This window comes from Pseudorca crassidens, chromosome 2, assembly GCF_039906515.1.
Source record: "Pseudorca crassidens isolate mPseCra1 chromosome 2, mPseCra1.hap1, whole genome shotgun sequence".
Taxonomy (NCBI): Eukaryota; Metazoa; Chordata; class Mammalia; order Artiodactyla; family Delphinidae; genus Pseudorca; species Pseudorca crassidens.
In genome coordinates, this window is record NC_090297.1 from 15,339,857 (window position 1) to 15,361,249 (window position 21,393).

The 21,393-nt window shown below is 50.0% G+C and overlaps 1 protein-coding gene across 1 annotated transcript; it reads left to right on the forward strand.

Annotated features, from left to right (window-relative positions):
- The first annotated feature begins 7,913 nt into the window (after positions 1–7,913).
- UBXN10 (UBX domain protein 10) lies at positions 7,914–17,231 on the forward strand. Its single transcript, XM_067711692.1, has 2 exons — positions 7,914–8,022; positions 14,185–17,231. Exon 2 carries the CDS (start codon positions 14,200–14,202, stop codon positions 15,040–15,042), a length of 843 nt encoding a protein of 280 aa, XP_067567793.1. The 5' UTR covers positions 7,914–8,022; positions 14,185–14,199; the 3' UTR covers positions 15,043–17,231.
- Positions 17,232–21,393: the final 4,162 nt, after the last annotated feature.

Genomic DNA, 21,393 nt, shown 5'->3' on the forward strand with positions numbered 1-21,393 from the left:
AGAGGCTCTATTATCAGCTTAGAGATGGAGAAACTGAGGCCCAGAGAGTTTGGACAACTTCCTTGTGCTCAGACAGCTCCCTACTGCACAGACTTGTGGGGACCAATTAAATAATGCAAGTAAAACTGCTTGGCACTATAAAATGCTGTACCAGGCGACCACACCCTTCTTATTATTATATCATCTTACAGAAAAACCCGAACGAACTTTTTGGCCAAACCAATATTATTAGCAATGGTAATGGTAGCCATATCCGGCACACTTCCCACAGGACGACAGAGGAGAATGTGGGCTCAGGGTCCCACATCCTCACATGGAGCCCCCACTAGTTAGTCAACAGCTCTCTTTAAAAGCAAGTGGTTTTTATGCACTCCATCATAAAGCAGGCTAACTCTGATAAGGTCAAGACCTGGACTATGAACCCTAGCTCAGCAGAGCCTAGAGGATTTGGCAGGTGTAGAGCTTCAGCTAGGTTTGCACTCCGTGGCAAAGTTTCCCAGGAAAATTTCAAAACGAGCGACCTGCTGAAGCATCCTGGGAGAGTTTGCCATTTTTGCCCTCGTTAGCAAGTTTCTGGTGGACGCTTCGAGACCAGGCCCTGACCGGGCCTGGTCCCAGGCAGCCTTCATTTCAGATGCTGCACGGGATGTTTTTAAATGAGGTTCCATCTTACAGGCTGGTTTCCTTTGTCTCTTTTGAGTGTGAAAAAATAACTGTGTGGTGGTTTAGCCCATGATGAAGGGACTCATATCTTTCAAAAGATCGGGTGGTGACACTTTGGAGAGACAAAGAAAGGGACCTGGGTGCACATCTCAGTAATGAGATGCTGCAGACACCTTTAAGCACCAACTATGCGTTCTTCTCATGAGACAAGACTGTGGCCCAAGGTGGGCCTCCAAGCTGACCAGAGACCAAATAGGTAAATATAGACCATATATAGATCGAAAGTCCCATGTGCAGAAATTCTATTCATTCTCCATTGATCCCGAATGGTTGGCATAGCTTCTGGCAGGTCCTTTCTTTAGGGATGGGATATCAGCTGTTCCTGACACTGTCACTCATTCACTGGGAATTGCCTCTGTCTGGTCGAAGGTTATGACTCCGCCAGGCGATGGGGGGAGGAGTAGCCCCTGGTCGAGGTGATGATTTAAAGGGCCAAACCCCTAACCCGCAGGATGTTGAGAAAAGGGAACTCTCATGCACTGTGGGTGGGAATGTAAACTGGTGCAGCCTCTGTGGAAAACAGTACGGAGGGTCCTCAAAATATTAGAAGTTGAACTACCATATGATCCAGCTATTCCACAGTAATCCGAAAACGCAGATGACCCATATGTTCATTATTTTCAGTAGCCAAGGTATGAAAGCAACCTAAGTATATATATATATTTAAAATGAAATATTACTCAGCCATAAAAAATTAAAAATTTTGCCATTTGCAACAACATGGATGGGCCTAGAGGGTATTATGCCAGCTGAAATAAGTCATAAAAAGAAAGACAAATACCATCTAATTTCACTTATATGTGGTATCTAAAAACCAAAACAAATGAACAAACAAAACAAAACAGAAACAGAGTCATAAATATGGAGAACAAACAGGTGGTTACCAGAGGGGAGGGAGGTGGAGGGTTGGATGAAAGAGGTGAAGGGCATTAAGAGATACAAACTTCCAGTTATAAAATGTCACGGGGATGTAATATACAGCACAAGGAATATAGCTGATAATACTGTAATAATTTTGAGTGGTGACAGATGGTTAATAGATTTATCATGGTGATCGTTTCCTAATGCATTTCCTCAGTCACTCTGGTAACCCCCCTGAAATTAACATAATATTGTATGCCAACTATACTTCAATAAAAAAATAAATTAAAAAAAAAGGGCCGCCCCCTTGCGTCCTTCAGGACAGCTCTGAAAGGCCATCCCAGGTCTCCCAGAGCTCGCTGGGGGACCAGATGTGGCCTTAGCAACCGTCTCCACGTGTCAGCTTCTCCTGCTCTCCAACTTCGCCTGGTTCACATCTGCACAGGTGTCTCTCCAGGGAGCCCCCTGGCAATGCACTTCTCCATCGCAGAGTCTGTGTCCGGGGAGGCCAGTCTAAGCCTGTGCAGAATGATGAGCACTGCTCTAGTGGTTGTATACATAAATGCCTTTGAGCTCAGAGAAAGGAGCAGTGGACTCACCTCCAAAAGGACGGAGGCGTTTGAGGGGGCCTTGAATGACCTTACATTTGTATTCTGCTCCTACTTCCTCCTCACTACAATGCTACCAGGCAGGACCTATCACTTCTTCATTTGACAATTGAGAAACCAACTCAGAGAGGAGAGGTGACCTGAAAGTTCCACACGGTTACCAAGTGGCGGGGCCAGGACTAAGCTCTGTTCCCTAACTTCAAATCCACCTTGCTGGGCTCCCTACCTAAACCTCTTGTCTGGGTGGCATTTTGAAAGTTACAGAGCCTTTTCATAGATACTGACCTCCACAGCTGTGACTTAGGCAAGACAGACATGGTTCTCTCCCTTTGAGTAATCATTTACGGGTGCTTTGAATCGTGCTGAACCAAAGCTAAGAGCACAGGGCTAGGGGCCCAGAGACTTGATGAAGGGGGAGACGGAGGGAGGGAGGGAGGGAGGCATGACTCTTACGCCAGCCTCTAGGGCAGCAGCCAGCAAGTTGGCAGGTCCCTAGGAGTGACTCTCTCAAACCCATTACTTCATCTTACATGGGCAGTGATGAGACATTGGTTGGCTTTTCTCCCCATGGAGAAAATAAGGAGGAAAGAGCCTACAAGATCCACAAGTCAAAGGTCATTCTAGTTTGTTCACCTCGAGTCTAACTAGCACAGTGCCTGGCACAAACTAGTACCAATGGTGATGACGGTTGACATGTGTATCACCTGGTACAATTCTGAGTGCTTCACATAGATTTACTCCTTAAGCCTTCATGTCTAGTCCTCAGCTAGATAACTCCTGTTATTATCCTCGTTTTGAAGATAAAGGAAACTAGGCACTGAGAGATGGGCAGTGATAAATATTTGAGGGGTGAATGAATGAATGAATGATCCGAGGCCTATCATGCTTCAAGTCACAGAAATAAAAACGAAACTACAATCTGTTGGGGAGCAGAACGGGGCTCAGCCTGGTACGTGGATTATCTCCTCGAATCCTCTTTCAATCCTCCCAAAGAGGCACAGATGATCAAGCCCGGTTCACAGGTGACGGGAGAGAGACGGGCAGGGGGTAGGTAGGCTGCCCCGCAAATGGACAGAGCCAGGGCTTAGTCCAGGTGTGTCTGACTCCAAAAACAGCACCCCTAACCCCTTCGCAGTTCTCTTGCTTACCTGTGGGTCACTGGGCCAAACCCTGTAACTGTCCAACACGCAGCTGAGAAAACAAAACCGAAGATGCCCCCGAGCGTCCAAGCCCATGGCACAATGCTCTTATTTTAGACAAAATTCTAGCAAGAGCATCACTCTTTTTCTCAGACCCAGAAGTTGAACAGAAATTAGAAAAAAGAGTGGCTGCTCTTAGCAGGAAGGCAAGGGAGAGAGAGGAATGATTAAAAGGATAACTGACCAAGCCCGTAAACCTGGGGCCAGGAGTGCAGGGCAGATGGCTCTAGCCACGTCAACAGTATTGCACCTGGAGCGAAGGTATTGACTTCCAAGCCCCGAGAAAAGGTTGTAGTGTGCAGAGATGCCACTTCCTGTCACAGCCACTGCAGCTCCCTGAGCCTCAGGGTCTTCATCTGTGAGATGGAGACAATAGTCCTGGCCCCCGACAGATTGCCGGCAAGATTCAGCAAGCTCCCGATGGCAAAAGCACTTGGTCAGCGGTAGCCAAGGTGAGTTACCATGTCTGGTATGTTTTGCTGCAGAATACTGGGAAGAGTAGGCAATACATTTTTGGAAGTTTTCCAATACTATGGCGGAAATAATATTTAAGAAAGAAACAACTGCAGTATGTCAAGGGGTGAATTTCATTTTCTAGAAACTTCTCTCTTGCAGTGCCCTCAGGAAGCTGATTCATCGGGAGGCATGACTAACTGTGGCAGCCTCTTGGCCTCTTAACCAGAAGATCCACCCAGTTCACCTTCTGCTTGAAGGTTATCCGTGATCTCAATCGACATGTCTAATGGGATTGAGGACAGACAGTAGGACACTGGGTACAGACTCCAAAATCTACAAGTCGCTAGTTCACAAAAAAAAAAAAAAAAAAAAAAGGCCAATTGCTCTTTGGGGACAAGCTGCTAAGAAACTGAAGCTCCTGCCTTCAGCCCAGACCCAGGGGGGGGCTCATTTAGACTTCAAGCCACATACCCTTGGGGGGATACCAACTGGCAACTTGCTGGATCTCTCACAGAAAAGCCAGCTGTATCACCATCATCATGAATTGAATTCTCATATGTACCTACCACAAAGCAGGCACGTGGTGGACAAAGCAGGAAACTCAGACACAGGCAAGTTCCTGCCCACAAGGAGCTCATAATCTACTGAAGAAGATGTGCACCGTGAGATGAGAACAATAGGATGATGAACTTAACCCTCACCAAGCACTCACCATGCACCAGGCACTACGCTAAGACCTTTACATGTGTTATCTCATTTCACCCTCGCGACAATCCTATTCTCATCATCTCTGTTCTACAGAGGTGAAAACCGAGGTCCAGAGACGTTAAAGCAGTTACCCAAGGTCTCCAGCTAGCGAGGGGTGGAGCTGGGATTCAAACTCAAGCCTTGATCCCAGAGGTCACGCCTGCAACCCCATGACCAGCGCAATAGGCAGGTACAGGTAAAGTGCCAGGTGGGAATACTGGGGTGGGGGATGGGCCTCTGGGGTACAGGGTGGGCTTTGGAATCAGCTGGACTGGGGCCCTAAAAGTGCTCTGCCAATCGTTAACTTGGGGGGCCTTGAGATTCAATTGTTTTCTACAACTACATTGGCAGGGAGGAGAGTCCTGAAGATGAGAGGAGTTGACCTAGTGGGGGCCCATGGCGCCATCTTGGGCATCTTCCACTGGACCAGACGGGATCAGAGAAAGCACAGGAGGGCTGTGTGTGTCGGGGGGGGGGGGGCGGTGTGGTCAGGAAAGACCTTCAAGAAAATGGTGACTTTTAAGATGGGCCTTGAAGGATCAGTAAATTTGGATTAACTTCAAGGAAGGGAGCAGGGTCGGGCAGGCACATGCAAGGACCCTGGAGGTGAAAAGGCTGAGGGCCCATTTGGGGGACAAGCTGGCTGGAGCCCAGGAAGAGAGCTGTGGAGTAGAGAGACCCATGGCTGGGAAGGAGGTGAATCCACATTTAAGCTGGCAGGGCAGTGACCTTTGGCCACGTTTACTAAGAATCCACTTTGCATGTGTGCTGAAGACCTGGCATTAAAGGGTTCATCCTTTAAAGACAATCTCTTCAAAAAAGGCGGAGAGACAAAGGTAGCGGAGTCAGCCCTCTCTTTAAAGAGCAGGCAGGCACAGCAGTTGTCTGGCCAGCTTCCTTTCCTTCCCTTCCCTCCAGCCTCCCCCCTAGGGCTGTGCCTTCCATGGCCCCTGGGAGCAAAAGGCACACACTGCTGAAGATTAAACAGACCCTAGGCATAAGCACCGTTTCACTGTGTGCACACATGGGGACACATCCACGCACACAAACACACTCACGCACACAAATGGGGTAAGAAGCCAATCTGATTTTCCAAAAGATTGCATAATTCTTAGGTGATATTAAAATAGCTGATGAAGAATCCGCTTTAATCTTTTTTGGGTGGGCGTTGAAGGGCTGAAGAGTCTTGCTTAGATATTTCTGACAGAATCATTTACAAGAAATAAGCCTCCAGCACAGAGCTTTAAAACCTTCAGCTCCTAAAACCTCTAGCTCCTGCACCTTCTTAGGTCCCTAGATGCCTCCCTAGATGTGCAGGGTGGGTGAGGGGGTGACCCTTGCAGGAGGCCCGCCCAACCCAGGGACTCACCAGCAGCTCCCACAGGTCAGGTGCTTCTTCTCTGAGATGGGAAGAAACACCACCGCTGAAACGATCCCCTCTTTCCCCCCCAGAGAACTTCCTGTCCGTGCCAATCACGTGGCAGATAATCATGTCCAGCCTGTGCTGCTCTTCCACCCTTGGCTCCGATTGTACTGAAAGGAATCTGATTGGTAACTCCTTATGACTGTGCGACTTGTCTTCTCAGCCAATTGTGAATATCTTGCAGGTGGGTTAGAGCTGCGCTCGATCACAGTCCTGTATCCATGCATCTGGGATAGACAAGGTAGCAAACATTTTGCCATTATGCTGGGTAGTGAATCTGAATTTTTTCATCTGATGATATGGTTCTTGAATGTCTCCTAACATTATCTTCTAATAATATAGTCACTAGTTATTCCTCTGCAAATTCCAAGAGTCTAGAACAGGGCCTGGCAGACAAGTGTCCAGTTAGGACTCCTTCTGAAGCTATCTTAATTCCATCTTGGAAGAAAGCCTTCATCTATAAAGTTGGGATCTGAAGGGTAAGTGGCCATTAGGCAAAGAAAGAGGATGAGAAGTTGGGGAGCGTGGAGAAGAATCTTGTAGGCAGAGGGGACAGCAGGAGCAAGGGCCTGAAGTACGATGAGGGTGTGTACAGGTGTGACCCTGTGGCCGGGGACAGGCTTCAGGGCAGCCCTGGATCAGCGGTGAATCTCGGACAGAATCAGAGGATGGGTTCCCTCCCATCGGAACAGGAGGGAGGAAGGAAAGCAAGGAGACGAAAGTAGGCAAGTTTGTAGGTCTGAGGGCAGAAAGCTGAGAAAGTTTCCATATGATGGCTTCTATCTTCTCTCTGAGGAGGGAAGTAAGGATATCTTCTGAGCAGGAAGAGGAACGAGGAGAGGTGAGAGATTTTGGGAGAGAGGACAAGGTCTGAAATAGCCACTGGGAAGAAAGGAGTCAAAACTGGGCTGGGGAAAGTGGGAGGATTTCTGTGTAGGACTGAGCGTCCAAAGGAGGTTGGAGACCCCATGTTTCCATGACATCAATGCCTGTGGCTGGTCAAGATTTCTTCAGGACCTTGGTGTAGGTGGACTGGTTGGGGTTTCCTCAGGTGGGAGTGATGGAAAGACAGCAAGACAAGGGCACGGCTTCTTGCAAGGGAATAGCTGAGGTAATGGAGCTTGAACTCAACAGGGTAGGGAAGACACAGGTAGATACGGAGAAAGCAGAAAGGCAATGGAGGGGCCTCTGGAAGATGTTGAATGACAAGCGTGGTAGAAGTGGCTGGAGTTGCAGAAGAAGTCATGGTCAGGAGGTTGACGTCAAAGCAGGTGCAGATGCAGCTACAGCAAGATTTCGGATGTGGCCCGGGTGTGCTAGGCTGATAGGGAAATGAGGAGGTCAAGGAACGGGTGTCGAACGGGCGGCCTCAAACAGACGCCCTAAAAGCAGCTGCTCAGATTCTAGGATTCACAAGAATCAGTCATCTCAGCAGCTGCATCTGCCAATCAGGGACACTGAGAGGGTCAGGGCCTCAGCCAAGGTCACGAAAGGGGTTTGAGGCAGGTGGGCCTGCCACCCCCAGCCTCCTGGCCAGGGCTCTCCTGCCCCTGGACGCCCTCTCCCCCAGGAGATGTGCGGCGAGGCAGGGAGGCTAGGTGAGGAAAAGAAGAGGCAGCAGAGGCCAGGCCTGAGTCCCCACCCCGTCTCCTCCCGGGGCCGAGCCCAGCCCCAACACTCCCCCCGCCCCTACCCCCGCCCCAACCCTACCCCCGCCCCTACCCCCGCCCCAACCCTACCCCCGCCCCTCCCCCCGCCCCAACCCTACCCCTGCCCCTACCCTACCCCGCCCCTCCCCCCGCCCCAACCCTACCCCGCCCCAACCCTACCCCGCCCCTCCCCCCGCCCCAACCCTACCCCGCCCCTCCCCCTCCCCCCAGGCCGGGCCGGTTCCGGCCAGACCGGAAGCACGTGGCCGCCCACCGGCGCGGTTGCCCGGGAGACCCAGGCTGTTTACCCGCGGGACAGTGCCCGGCGACGGCGGCGGATGGAGCGGCGCCGCTAGGTGAGCGCGGCCGGCCGCCGGCCCGCGGGTTTGTCCTCGGCCTCCTGGGGGCGTGGGAGGGGCCGGGAGAGGCCAGCCCCGAGGGGCCCGTCGCCCGGGCGGGCCTCCCCAGACTCGGCCCCAGGGGCGAAGCCCGGGAGACAGGTCAGGGGCCAGGAGGGAAGCGGCTGCTCCCCAGGGGCAGAGCCAGCCCGGCCAGAGCTCACCGTTGCCGGACTGGGACAGCTCCCGGGCTTTTCGGAAGCCGAGGGCCCTAGGAAACCGCTGGGCCATGCCCTCCTGGCTGGGCAGTACAGACCGAACACAGACTCCGAGGGACAGGGGGATGTCCTGTCACACGGAGAGATCGGAACCAGATCTGAGCCTCCCCCCAGACCCCCGCTGTTTCACCCAGGTCAACTCGCACTTTCTAGAGGCTCTTTCTTGCCCCTCCCCCACATCCATCCTGCCGCCTAATCTTGCCTCCTTCTAGAACTAACAGTACTTGAAAAGAACTGAGCTCTTCTCCACCTACCTCTAATCCCCCCTCCCCACTGCTGCTGGAATCATGCCCAGTTCCTTTTCCAGACCTTTGATCACTTGGTGGCTTGTGGTCCAATTTCTCCACTCCCCCTTTTAAACATGGCACTCTGCGTAGGACAGTGTATTCTAATCTTTAGTCCTGGGTAGAACTGGGAATGGTACCAAAGTTTTCTCATTCTCAGGCCAACTACTATCTCCTGTTTGTTCTCCTGAGGGTTTTCATCCTCAAAGCCTCACAAGGAGGAGTGGGGATTGGCAGAGGATAGTATTAACTGACAAACATTTTTAAAAGACCAATTCAAATGTATGCACCCTTGGTATATACCAGCAGATGATATGTGGGTAGTTATATTTTATTGCATTTATTGTAGGCTTAGGTTTGGGTTGTGAGTGAAATAGGGTGGTCTGACCCCGTGGTGGGAGGTGGGAGCCTTTGGAAAGCCGGAAGATGGCGTTAGCTTCTCCTATCCAATTCTTCTTCTTTCCAGTTGATTTGGTGAGTAATCTTAAGGAATGGGCACCTGCCCTTTTGGCAGTTCCTTGGGAACCGTTATCAATGTTTGTTTCCTGACTCCTAGCAGGCCTCTGGGGTGCAGCTATTATGTTTAAGTAAACAGGCCACTTGCCTATTCAACAGGCAGCTTGATGGAAGCCTACGCCTAGATCTTGTCAAATCACTTTGTGGTTGAGAGTCTGCCAGGCCTAGAGGTGGTGAGATGAGCTGAGCGGGGTTGATGATGGATGCAGCAGAAGCCTCCCTGGACTGAGATTGAGACCCAAGGTGTGAATATAAAGACACCGTTGGCCCAGGTCCCCAAACACCTGTTTCCCCCACCTCCCCTCTCGATGTGGGAGAAGCTGGGGAGAGTTGATGTTCCCTCCATGTAACAGATGGTTCCTGCTCTCGGCAGGAGGCAGCGGGTTATGAAAGCAGGTTTGAGGGAACGGTTTTACCTGAAGGAGGTGTTAATCTCTAAATAACCATGAGTGGGCTTATAGGGATTAGTCATAATTGAGGTTTTTCTCCGAGATAGCTCGCAGTCATGTTATCTTATGACCAGGGTGTCTTGGATATGACACCCCCTGAACATGGATAATTATATAGTACCAAAAGGCATGGAAAGTGCATGCACACACTCAAGTTTTACTGTTAAAAATAATCCAGCAGGGAGCCTGTGAGAACACATGACTTTCCTCAGCAAAGTTGTTAAGGAAGAGGTTTCTAAGTTACCAAACTTACTGACAGTTAAGCCTTCCCGAGGCGTGTGTGGGAATTAGAAGCCAAGTCTGTGATAACTGGGTAGAAGCTGTGGCAAATTAACAGCCCTTCTTCGACGGGGAAGGGTGGGCAGAGAGGGGGAGCTGGTCTCCCAGTTAAGCTTCTCTTTGGCAGAACAGTTGGGCAGTTATGACCTCCCCATGCCACCCTGAGTTAAGTGCAGAGCTGCTTAATTACAAGTGAAAGACTTTGACTAAAATTAAAGGGAACCCCCCCCCACATTCTTCACAGTTGATCAGAAAATAGATTAAATTAACAAGGAGCTGGGCAGGCTTGTTTGATGCCAAGGAGAAGGCTCCCGAACTCCCAGCAGCCAGATTGAGTGTGAAAGACTAGAAGTGGGAAAATGGGAGTGTGGAAAGACACGGCCTGTGAGCAGAAGGGAGCAAACACAGAGGCCTTGCAGTCAAGAAAGACAGGGCAGACTTCTTTTTCTTCTTTTTTTACATCTTTATTGGAGTATAATTGCTTTACAATGGTGTGTTAGTTAATGCTTTATAACAAAGTGAATCAGCTATACGTATACATATATCCCCATATCTCTTCCCTCTTGCGTCTCCCTCCCACCCTCCCTATCCCACCCCTCTAGGTGGTCACAGAGCACGGAGCTGATCTCCCTGTGCTATGCGGCTGCTTCCCACTAGCTATCTATTTTACATTTGGTAGTGTATATATGTCCATGCCACTCTCACTTCGTCCCAGCTTACCCTTCCCCCTCCCCGTGTCCTCAAGTCCATTCTCTACATCTGCGTCTTACTCCTGTCCTGCCCCTAGTTTCTTCAGAACCATTTTTTTTTTAAGACTCCATATATGTGTTAGCATACGGTATTTGTTTTTCTCTTTCTGACAGGGCAGACTTTGAACTGAGTAGGCCTTCAGGAATACACAGGGATACTGTGTTTTGTTTGGTTGTGGTTTTAGTGGTGAGGAAGGGGATACGCCCTAAAATTAGACAATGATGGTAATATGCACAGAATGGGAATATTAGGGTGCAGAGCTAAGGGGCTTGAATTGCATTGCTCAGCATTGTGTGATGAAGGTAGCTTGGAGTCAGTGAATGGGAGGTAAGTATACGATTAAAGTGTGGGATTAGGGGGAATTCCCTGGCGGTCCAGTGGTTAGGACTCCATGGTTTCACTGCCGAGGGCCCAGGTTTGATCCCTGGTCGGGGAACTAAGATCCCACAAGCCATGTGGCGTGGCCAATACATAACTAACTAACTAACTAAATAAATAAATAAAAGTATGGGATTAGAAGGGACATATTAGAATGCATTTTTGGAGGCAGTAGCTCATTGGAGTCAACCTTCCGGCATTTCTGTGCAGTGGGTGGGGCAGGCACGGGTCCCCTGAGTCACCCAGCCGATTAGAGGTGACTGGGAGTAGACCCGCCACGGACACCGTGGGGAAAAGCTCTGAAGCAACAGGTAAGACTTTTGGACCTAAAACAATCGAAAGCACTAAATAAACAGAAAACAAAAACCAAAAGCAGAAAAATGAAGCCTTTACTGTGTGCCAAGCCTGGTTTTTACGGCCTTACCTATGATGTTTCGTATTACTGTCCTCATGTTGCAGATAAAGAGACTGGTGTTTAGAGGTAGTTAAATAATGTTTTCAAGGTCATATAGCTGATTCTATAGATGAGGAAAGCAGTGTATGAGAAAGGTAGAGTGACTGTCCCGTGGTCATCCAGCTAGCTCTGGGCAGGGCCTGAAATAGAACCTAGGTCTCACGACACCTCCCAAACGTGCTGCTTCCTGGGGAGGCTCTGGGAAGCTACCAGAAGGTCTTTCGAGGGCTGGGAGAGGGCTGGTCAGGCTGCAGGTGGAGAGAGCCGCAGTCGCAGTGGTGGTCAGGATTCAGAGGAGGCAGGGAGCCCAACACGTTGCAGCGTCCTGGGAAGGATGTAACCAGGGACTGGGAAGAAAAGGTGATCAGAAGCGTGTTAGCGAAGGTTCTGTGAAGACGACGAGGACAGGGGAGGGGGCCTGACTTGGCAGTTCCAGGCCCGCAAGAGAAACACGCCTCCCACCGTGCTTCAGGACGTGCACTCGTGCACACCCCCAAATACAGGGTGTGGGAGGTCCAAACACAGGGGCCCTCAAAGTGTTGACAAGGTGGTTGGGAAGAAGAAATGTCAGCAGCTAACGAAGAGACTGAATGTGACCAGTGCTGGGGGAGAGGCCAAGTCTGGTCCTGGAGAACAGGACTGGGTGTCACAGACCTGGATTCTCTTTCAGCCTCTGCCGCCAGCTGACTTGGTGGCCTGGGGCATTTGCTCTGCTTTTCTGGCTCACACATCTGTAGAATTAGCATGTGGCCGGAGGCCCCTTTGGAGTTGGCCTAGGACGGGGTTTGGTGAACCATGGCCCACAGGCCAGATCACACCACTGTGTGTGTGTGGCTCATGAGCTAACAATAGCTTTTACACTTTTAATGGTTGGAAAAAATAAAAAGAAGAAGATTTTGTGCCGCATGAAAATGATATGAAATTCAAATGCCAGTGTCCATAAAGGCAGTTCTCTTGGGACAAAGCCACACCTGTTCATTTACACACTGTCTATGGCGGCGTTCACACCACAAGGGCAGAGATGAGTCTTTGTGACAGACTGTGGCCCACGAAGCCGAAAATATTTACTGTCTGGCCATTTACGGAAAGGGATTGCCAACCCCGGTCTAGAAGCCGAGTGCCCCCCCGTGAGATCTGGCCAGTGGGTGGACCAGCAGTGGGGTCTCCTTCTCCTCTCCCCCAGCCTGATGACAAAGTGAGGGCAGCAGAGGGATGTTGCATGAAGTGACTTGCACAGAACCACCTAGAAGGTTGAATGAAAAGCCAGTAGAAAGGAAAATGAAGTATGGAGGGGGAACGGGGAAAATGGGCATGGCAGAGGGTGGTGATTGCCCAGTGAATACGGGGCGGGAGCCCCCCTGCCACCTGTGGCAGGAAGCTCAAGCTCTCAGCTCTTTTTTTTTATCATCTTTATTGGAGTCTAATTGCTTTACAATGGTGTGTTAGTTTCGGCTGTGTAACAAAGTGAATCAGCTATACGTATACATATATCCCCATATCCCCTCCCTCTTGCGTCTCCCTCCCACCCTCCCTATCCCACCCCTCTAGGTGGACACAAAGCACCGAGCTGATCTCCCTGTGCTATGCGGCTGCTTCCCACTAGCTATCTATTTTACATTTGGTAGTGTATATATGTCCATGCCACTCTCTCACTTTATCCCAGCTTACCCTTCCCCCTCCCCGTGTCCTCAGGTCCATTCTCTAGTAGGTCTGTGTCTTTATTCCCGTCCTGCCCCTAGGTTCTTCATAACCTTTTTTTCTTTTTTTCAGATTCCATATGTGGCACATATATACAATGGAATATTAGCCATAAAAAGAAGTGAAATTGAGTTATTTGTAGTGAGGTGGATGGACCTAGAGTCTGTCATACAGAGTGAAGTAAGTCAGAAAGAGAAAAACAAATACCGTCTGCTAACACATATATATAGCTCTCAGCTCTTGAGCGAAGCTGAGCTTGGATTCCCTGCTGGGTAACTGAACAGGGATACTTTCTCTCTTCGGACAAAGGCAGCCACGGTAACGCTGTCTTCTGGGCCTCCAGGTCTGTGGACAGTGTAGGGCGGAGCACCCCACCCTGGGAGCCAGCAGATCCCGCCCTCAGGACTGGACCCTGGCTCTTCCCTCGCCTGGGACACTTTCCCCCTAGAGCAAGGGTGGGCAAACCACAGCCTGTGGGCCAAATGGGGCCCACCCCTGTCCTTGTAAATAAAGTTGCCTGGGAACACAGGGAACACAGCCGCAGTCCCTTGCTTACGTATTGTCTATGGCTGTTCTTGTGCTACAGGGGCAGGGGTGAGTGGTTGGATCAGAGACCACGTGGCTCCCAAAGCCAAAACCATTTAGAGAAACAGTTAGCTGAGCCCTGCTCTCGATTGCAACAGGGCTTATTCCTTCGCATCAATCTGGTCTCTCAGGTTAAAGCCCTCCCAACCCCCTGTAAGAATAAGAATTAGTCACTCGCTGGTGCAATACTTTATTTTCCTCATAGCAGTTAGTGGTCGTTGAAAATATCTATTTACTTGTGGATTTAACACCAGCCTCTTCTCACTATAATAATTTAAGTTGCAAGGACTTTGGTTCACTGATATATTCCAATGCCTGGAATGAAGGAATGAATGAATTGCAGCTGGTGCCCTTCTCCAGATGCCAGAAATCCAGAGAGAAGCTCCTCTGCACACCCCCTCCCGCCCCCATTGTGGCCGGTCCTTGTTCTGGATCCTGGGAAGTGAATGGCTCAGGTCCAGAAGTCCTAGAACATTTAACCCACAGCCTCCTCTCTTTTGCTTCCTTAGGGGTCTTGAGGAGCAATGGCCACAGGAGCCCCTGTGAACATAGCCCCCCCTGAATACAGCACTGTTGTCAGCACAGCAGCTGACAGCTTCACTTGGCGGCCAGACTCACTAAACATGCGCGTCACGAGGCCCAAGTCCGCCAAGGGACGTCCTCGGCCAAGTCTGCATAAGCCCGCAGGCACGGAGGGATGCTGCAGCCTCACGCCATCTTCACCTCCAGCCATTCCCTGCGAGTCGCCGAGCAGCCAGAAACCGGGAGCCTGCACACCCAAATCTCCGAATCCAGGAGCCCCCGATGAGATCCCGGAGCTGCTGCAGCAGGTGCCCATAGGGGCATCCTCTTCCCTCAATAAATACCCAGTCCTTCCTTCCATCAACAGGAAGACGCTGGAGGAGGGGGCCCTGGAAACAGTTGCTAAAAAGGCTGGTTCCCTGCAGCTGAGCAGCACCCAGGCTCTTGACCAAGCGGAGACCCGCACCGTGAAGATGAGGGAAGAAGATTCCCGAGCTCAGCCTTGTTCCCCGGAGAGGAAATTCATCATGGGGACCAAGAGACAAAGCTCCTACAGGGCCAGAGACCTGGAGGAACCGTCGGATCAAGAGCCTAGGCTGCTGCTTGCCGTCAGATCGCCATCCGGACGGAGGTTTGTCCACCATTTCCGGCCAACTGATGACTTATACACGGTTGTCGCCGTGGCCGAACACAAGAACAAGGCCACCTACCGACACCGCAGCATTGAAACGATGGAGGTGCCCAGGAGACATTTCTCTGACCTCACCAAGTCTCTGCAGGAGTGCGGAATCCTGCACAAGTCGGTGCTGGGCATCTCACAGGAAGCTGGGGAGGGGTGGCCCTGAGTCGGCAGCCACCCAGCTGGGGTCCCGGGTCTCTGAGCAAGGAGCATGCTTGGGTGCCACGGCCTCCCAGGCAGCTTGGTCCCAAGTGCCGTGTGAATCTGGTGCGGCTGTGACGGCTGTGACTCTTGGGACACTCGCCCTCAGAGCATCTTCTCTGACGCAGTGAAATCTACGCAGGCGCCAAATGCGTTAAGAGGATTCTCTTCCGGTGGTTGAATTCTCTCCACCACGGCAGTGAACTGGCAAGTGACCAAGGCTGTTCCTGGAACAGCTGTGACCAGGCCTTCTCCTCTTCTCCTTGGGTCCTTTCTGAAGCACCTGCCTACCTTTACAATGAACTTGCACTCCCTTGAAGCCAATGGTTTGCCTTTCTGTATTTGATGCAGGATTAAACACTTCCCAGAGAGGATTCTGGTCTGGTACATAACCAGGGTTCAGGAAATACTGCACTGGCATTTGTGTTTCTTGCAAGCATCTCTAAGAAGCGGGCGCTTGACCCTATTTTGGGAGCAGCCCCTTTGCCAAGCTCGGTGGCTCGAGTTCCTCGGGGATTACCGTTTGTGTGAAGTGGTTTCAGAGGAAAGAATAGGTCTTCAGCTAATACAAATCCCCCAATACACCAACATTTCGGAAGGAGCCCCAGAGCTGGAGAGTGAATCCCTCCCATAAGCAGGGATTAGCCAGGAGCTACTTTATTTTTAATAGAGACTGACGAGGTTTACAATTTTTGGTAGCTACTCTCTGCACAAAATTTTCCCCAAACTGAGAAAAGCCAGTGTAATCTTACATCCTTTGCTTTTGTCAGTGGTGGCATCTTTTGTTTTCAAATGGCACTAACCTACAAGTCTGCACAAGCTTGTAGGAAGGGCCCCCTTGGCTTATCTGGGTGTGGATACATTGTTTTATCCCCCAGTTTCAGGGTCTCCCCTACTACAAACACGGACGCTCCCTTGAGACGACAGGGGTGCGCCCATGTTCTGATTTAGAATCCCCCGGAGGAAGAGGGCGCCTCGGTTTGGTGTCGCTTTGCTGTGCCTACGCTGAGACCATGTGCCCAAATAAATGTCTGGTCGATCAGCATGACACCCGTAGCTGTGTGGCGGACCCCGGAGTCTTGCTTTTCCAGCTCTGAAATGGTGACATGGAAATTTTCCAAAGTTCCCTCGTGTTGTAAGCTCAGCAAGGCTCCCACATCTCACCTGGATCCCCTTTGTGGCCAAATCACCATTCAGAGTGGAGAACACCTGTCCTCCCAGAGCCCAGCCATCACAAAGCCCTGAGTACTGATACGCACCCCTACTTGCTAGGTACACAGAGAAGGCAGGACTTCTAGAAGCATAGCAACGAGTGCATCTCATGCATAGGTAAGGCCTGTGGTTGGAAATGTTACTCCCAGCAAATTGATACTTGGCCCTGGAGATGAACACCAACATCCTTTCCTCTGAAGAAGGCTCGACTTGTCCTAACCGCATCCCACGCCACCCAGATCGTTCCAGAATAGGTTATTTTGGAATGTTTTGCAAAATTTCTTAATGCCATTTGGTCAGCCGCTCCTCTGACTGCAAAGGTCAGCTGGGGCTGGTGGCGCCTTGGGCAGGCCCAGGCCGCTGGCCACATCCCCTGGCTGCTGACCACGCGGAAGGGCCTGGTGACTCGAGCCTGGTACGCACAGTCCAGGATTTCGCCTCCTACCCAGGACTCGAGCACGGAACTCTGCCTCTGATCTAGGAGGCTGGGGGCAGAGACTCCCACATTTTATTCTTACCACCTACTCTGTGGTAAGAATAATATCCCACCCACCTGGGACTTGGTACTTTCTCCAGGCAGGAAATCTTTAGAAAAATTGCAGTGAAATGGAGCATGCTTGGAGGAGTTAGAACGTTCTGCGCTTAGGGGTTTGCTACTGCTGTTTAGCTTAGAATTTTGGGGGTAGTGGGAACAAAATGGAAGGCATAAAGCATAGGAATATTTTAGGATATTTGGGGATATGTGAACAAAGCTAGATTTGAAACACATCTTTTGTTTCAAATAAACTTTTTCCGCGGGGACAAAAGATGACAATACTAATAATAAAAACCGATTTGCGTGACACTGAGTCAGTGGAGAAGTGCATCTTCTTATTTCAGCCCAAGGCTTCGGCCACCCACGCTAGTGGACAGAGGGCGTTGTGAACCCCGTCTTCAGTTCTCTCCTTGGCAAAGCCCTTGGCCCTACTGTTTGATCCAAGTCCTCTTCCCCAGGCACTCTAGATGCCCACCCTTCCGAAAGCTCCTACTTCCAGCTCATATCAGAGCACTAAGCTGGCCTGTAGGGGAAGAAACTCCTGAATTTCTTCCCCAAATCATTCCACGCACTCTTCTTTTGAGGTTGGCAAGAACACACTGTATCAGAACTTCAGCGTTCTTGGCTCTGTAGGTGGTACTGCCAATCAGGTACCCTGGCCTAATGAGCTAAGCTGAGCCCAGGGCCTAACTCTTGGTGGCCCTGGTAGGTCTGAAGTTGGCCCACTTTGCGGTCACAGGCCTGAGTCATTCATTTAACCCAGTCATTGAGGGTCTGCCCTGTGCCACACCGGCTCACAGGCATTGGCTCCCTAGCAAGAGAGCATCGGCAAGACAATGTGGAACCACCTTGGACTGTCAACTCCAGCCAGCTGAGGGCAGCAGCTGTAGCTTTATCTGGGAGGGCCCTAGAGTGAGGGCCAGACTGGATGGCTGCCGGCTCTTCTCCCCACCTTGCGGGAACACAGAAGACACACCTCCCCACCTCTTCTAGTGATGACATCAGGAAGATCGCTCATTAGGGACATGGACTTTGCATAGGACAAAGCTTCATGATGAGAGATTCCACTCCATCCCCTGATAAAATCCAGTAGGTAAATTCATCCTGGCAGCAGAAGGAACAGCACAAGAAAGAAGTGACTCATCATGCAGAATCCAAAAACTGTTCACCAACAGATGGCAGGTGCTTCTAACACAACAACAGCCCTTGCCCTGAAAGTACCCGGGGACCCAGCCCACAGCCGTGAATCCAGGGCAGTCCTGCTGAAGAAGCGAGGTGAACGAGACCATGAGCCAGCGGTCACCCCTGAGCTCCCCACAGAAAATCCTTCACAAACAAAAAAAAAAGCAAGACAAGCCTTGAGGCTTCCATTCCAATGAGAAACTTTCAAGACTAGTGACAGATCAGTCTCACTCTCAGACATGACAAAAGTAAGGCATTCCACGCACTAGACTTGCTTTTGTTCATGCTCTTATCACCATTTGAAAGGGGTGTCTAATGTCAAATAAAGCCACCCTGCCCCAAGAGGCAAAAAGGTTTCTCTTTACACGATTTTTAGTTGTCTTCGTAATATGTGGAGGTAGAGGGTATTCAGTTTCCCGTGGTTTGGGGTATATTTTAGACGAGCCTTTTACATGGCCAGTGGATGTACTTTTATCCCTTTTAAACAGAATTGCAAAGAAAACTAGATCATTTTACTTCATTCGTGTGGAAATCATTCTGAGAATTAAGCAGGAATATCCGTTTTCTTAGTCCACCGAGGCAACCACACCACAATAAAGTTAAAACTTCGAGCACGTTTACCCTCGCCCTGAAATCAGAACCGACCAAACCCCACCATAGAAGCAGAGAGGGTCGGGGGCCACTGCGGAGGCGCTGGCCATCCAAGTGGAGCAGACTTTTGGTGACTCACCAACAAACAAGACAGTCACTCAATTATGAAAAATAAAATTGGGTGTTTTATTTTGCGTCTGCACCGGTGATGTGACATTTTCCTTTCCTGGTGAGGGCAGTTTCTAACAGCTGATGCACAAGCACACACCTCCGGAAGTATTTTTGGACACACTTAAATCCCATCCCAAGAAGCTGAACAACTGATGGGACAACTGGCGATGGGTACAACGAAGTGAGCCTCGTTCCCCGTCATGCTCAGAGGAGCGCTTTGGCTGCTGAGTTGAGAACAGACTGTAGGGGTCAGGGTGGAAGATGGGAGACCAACTACTGGACGTTGACAGTAACCAGAGGAGAGATGGTGGTGGCTTGGGCCAGGGGCGTAGCCATAAATGTTATGAGAGATGGTCAGATTCTGAATACACAATCCATTTTCTTAAGGAAAAAGAAAAGGAAAGATAGTTTGACAAATTGGAATTTACCCAAGTGGACTTAGCTTGACCACCTCACCCATGGGGACTGTTTCTGCAAAAACAAAAACAAACCTGACAGCCACAAGACCAATACATGGTAGGCAGGGGAAAAACCCTGACCAGAAGCAGTGTGCAGAGGAAGGAAATGCATGAAAGTTTTTGGACAAAGTGTGTAGAGAATTTCAAAGCTATTAATTGCTTTAATTAAGAGATGCAACTGAAAAGTTTGCTATTTCACTTAATGTATAGGTTAAGTCAATTACCATCTAACTCTAGGGGTATAATTACCGCCAAGGTTACTTTATGAGAAATCCTTGTTCCAGTAAAATAATACATTGATTACCTCTTCTTCTCTCCCTCCGTCTCCTGCCTCCATTCCATTCAGCCAAACCCAGCGGCTGATTTGGGGTGCATTTCCTCTCATGAGGGCAAATAAAACCACTGTCCTTTGGTGTAATTAACAAAGCTCCTAGTTTCATAACTTCCACGCCCACCTGTTCTTCTGTTCTTTACACTGAGGAGAGCTGTGCCGTAGGGCCTTGGACCTGCTGAGAGCTGCACCTCTCTGGCATCTGCCCTCTAGCAGAGAGGTGGGGATCGTGGGTCTACTGTGGTTGGTGAGTACCACCGACAGACATCCTGGGTCTGCTTTAGCCCCAGCGCACTGTTAGTAAGAGTGACCAGCCACCTGCAGACAGACCGTGGGAGAATGGTGGCAACTTTCATCCTCCCTACTGGGAAGCGCAGTCTGGAAATCACCTGCTGTCTCCGTGCCAGCCCTGCGTACAGCCCCTGGATGTACTGCAGCGTCAACCCAGATCATACTTGAATGGGCCATGTCCCAGAGACTCTGGATCCAGACCCAATAGAGCTTTGTTAGTTTCCCCAACCCAGGCCTGGACCTCAGCTCACATCTCCTTCTTAATGGAGTTCCTAGCAGGAGCTCACCTTATTCAAATTAGCTGTAACAAATTCATTCAAAATGTATCTATAGGCACCTATAGGCCAGGCACTTATTAGGTCTATCAGTGAACAGAGCAGGCACAAATTCCCTGCCCTTATGGAGGTTACATTCAAATGCCTGGAGACAGAAAAGGAACAATATACATAATAAATAATATAGTATGATAGAAAAGGATACAGGTGATGGAAAATGGAAAAGCAGAGGGTGAGGGGGATCTGGAGAGCACGGGGGTTGCAGAGGATGAGATCTTACACGGGGGGTGGGTGGTCAAGGCAGACCTCACAGACAAAGCAACATCTGAGCGAAGAACTTGAAAATGAGACTCAGCGGTGCTCCTGGGGGCGGGGGCGGGGCTCCGGGGGCGGGGAGCCTGCTCCTGGCGGAGGGGAGGCACAGGTCCTAAGGCGGGAGCACATCTAGCCTGTTGGAGGGAAGGGCAGTCAGTGTGGCTGGTGGGAGGAAGGGGTTGAGCTGTTGGAGATGGGGGCGGAGAGACAGATCATTTGGGACCTTTCAGGGGCTGCAGCTCTGGGTAGAACGGGAGCCACTGCAGGGTGCTTGGGCGGAGGAGTCTACGGACATATGTGTTCACATCAGCACTCTGGCTGCTGTGCTGAGCACAGACAAGCGCAGAAGATGGAAGAACAAGTAGAAGCTATTACTTCTACAATCCAAGTGAGCAATGAAGACTGGAGAGGTAGCCACAGACGTCCTGAGAAGCAGTCAGCTTCTGGGTATCGAATCCATTTACTTTTTCAAGAAGTATTAATTTTACTGTAAAAACAGTAGTGAAGTAAATGCACCGTCATCATAAATGATTTTTCCAGGCAGAAGAGGTTTACTATGCAGAATCCATGACACCCTGCCCCCAAAACAAAACACAGGCTTTTTTTTCTTTTAATAATGGGAAACATGAAGAATACAGGGAAGATTGAAGAGGAAACTAAAACTCGTCCATGATCCTTTCAGTCAGAGACAACCATTGTTAACATCTTGATGTATATTATCTCATTCTTAAAGATTACATTAGTTTGCACATTACCTTCTTGTCAGTAGGCACACATGCATATTTTTAGCATTTGTAATCCTAGCAAAAACAGCAGTTTTATATTTTTTTCCAAATTTCTATAGTCTTCATAATTATTGTAAGACTGAGTAATACTTCAACATGTTGATGTTCTGTAATTTATTAAGCTATTTCCCTTTTGGGGAACATTTACATATTTCCAGGTTTTGTTTTTG

Bases quoted from the DNA above. Each gene is read 5' to 3' on its own strand.
- UBXN10 (XM_067711692.1), top strand. From the start codon at position 14,200: ATGGCCACAGGAGCCCCTGTGAACATAGCCCCCCCTGAATACAGCACT.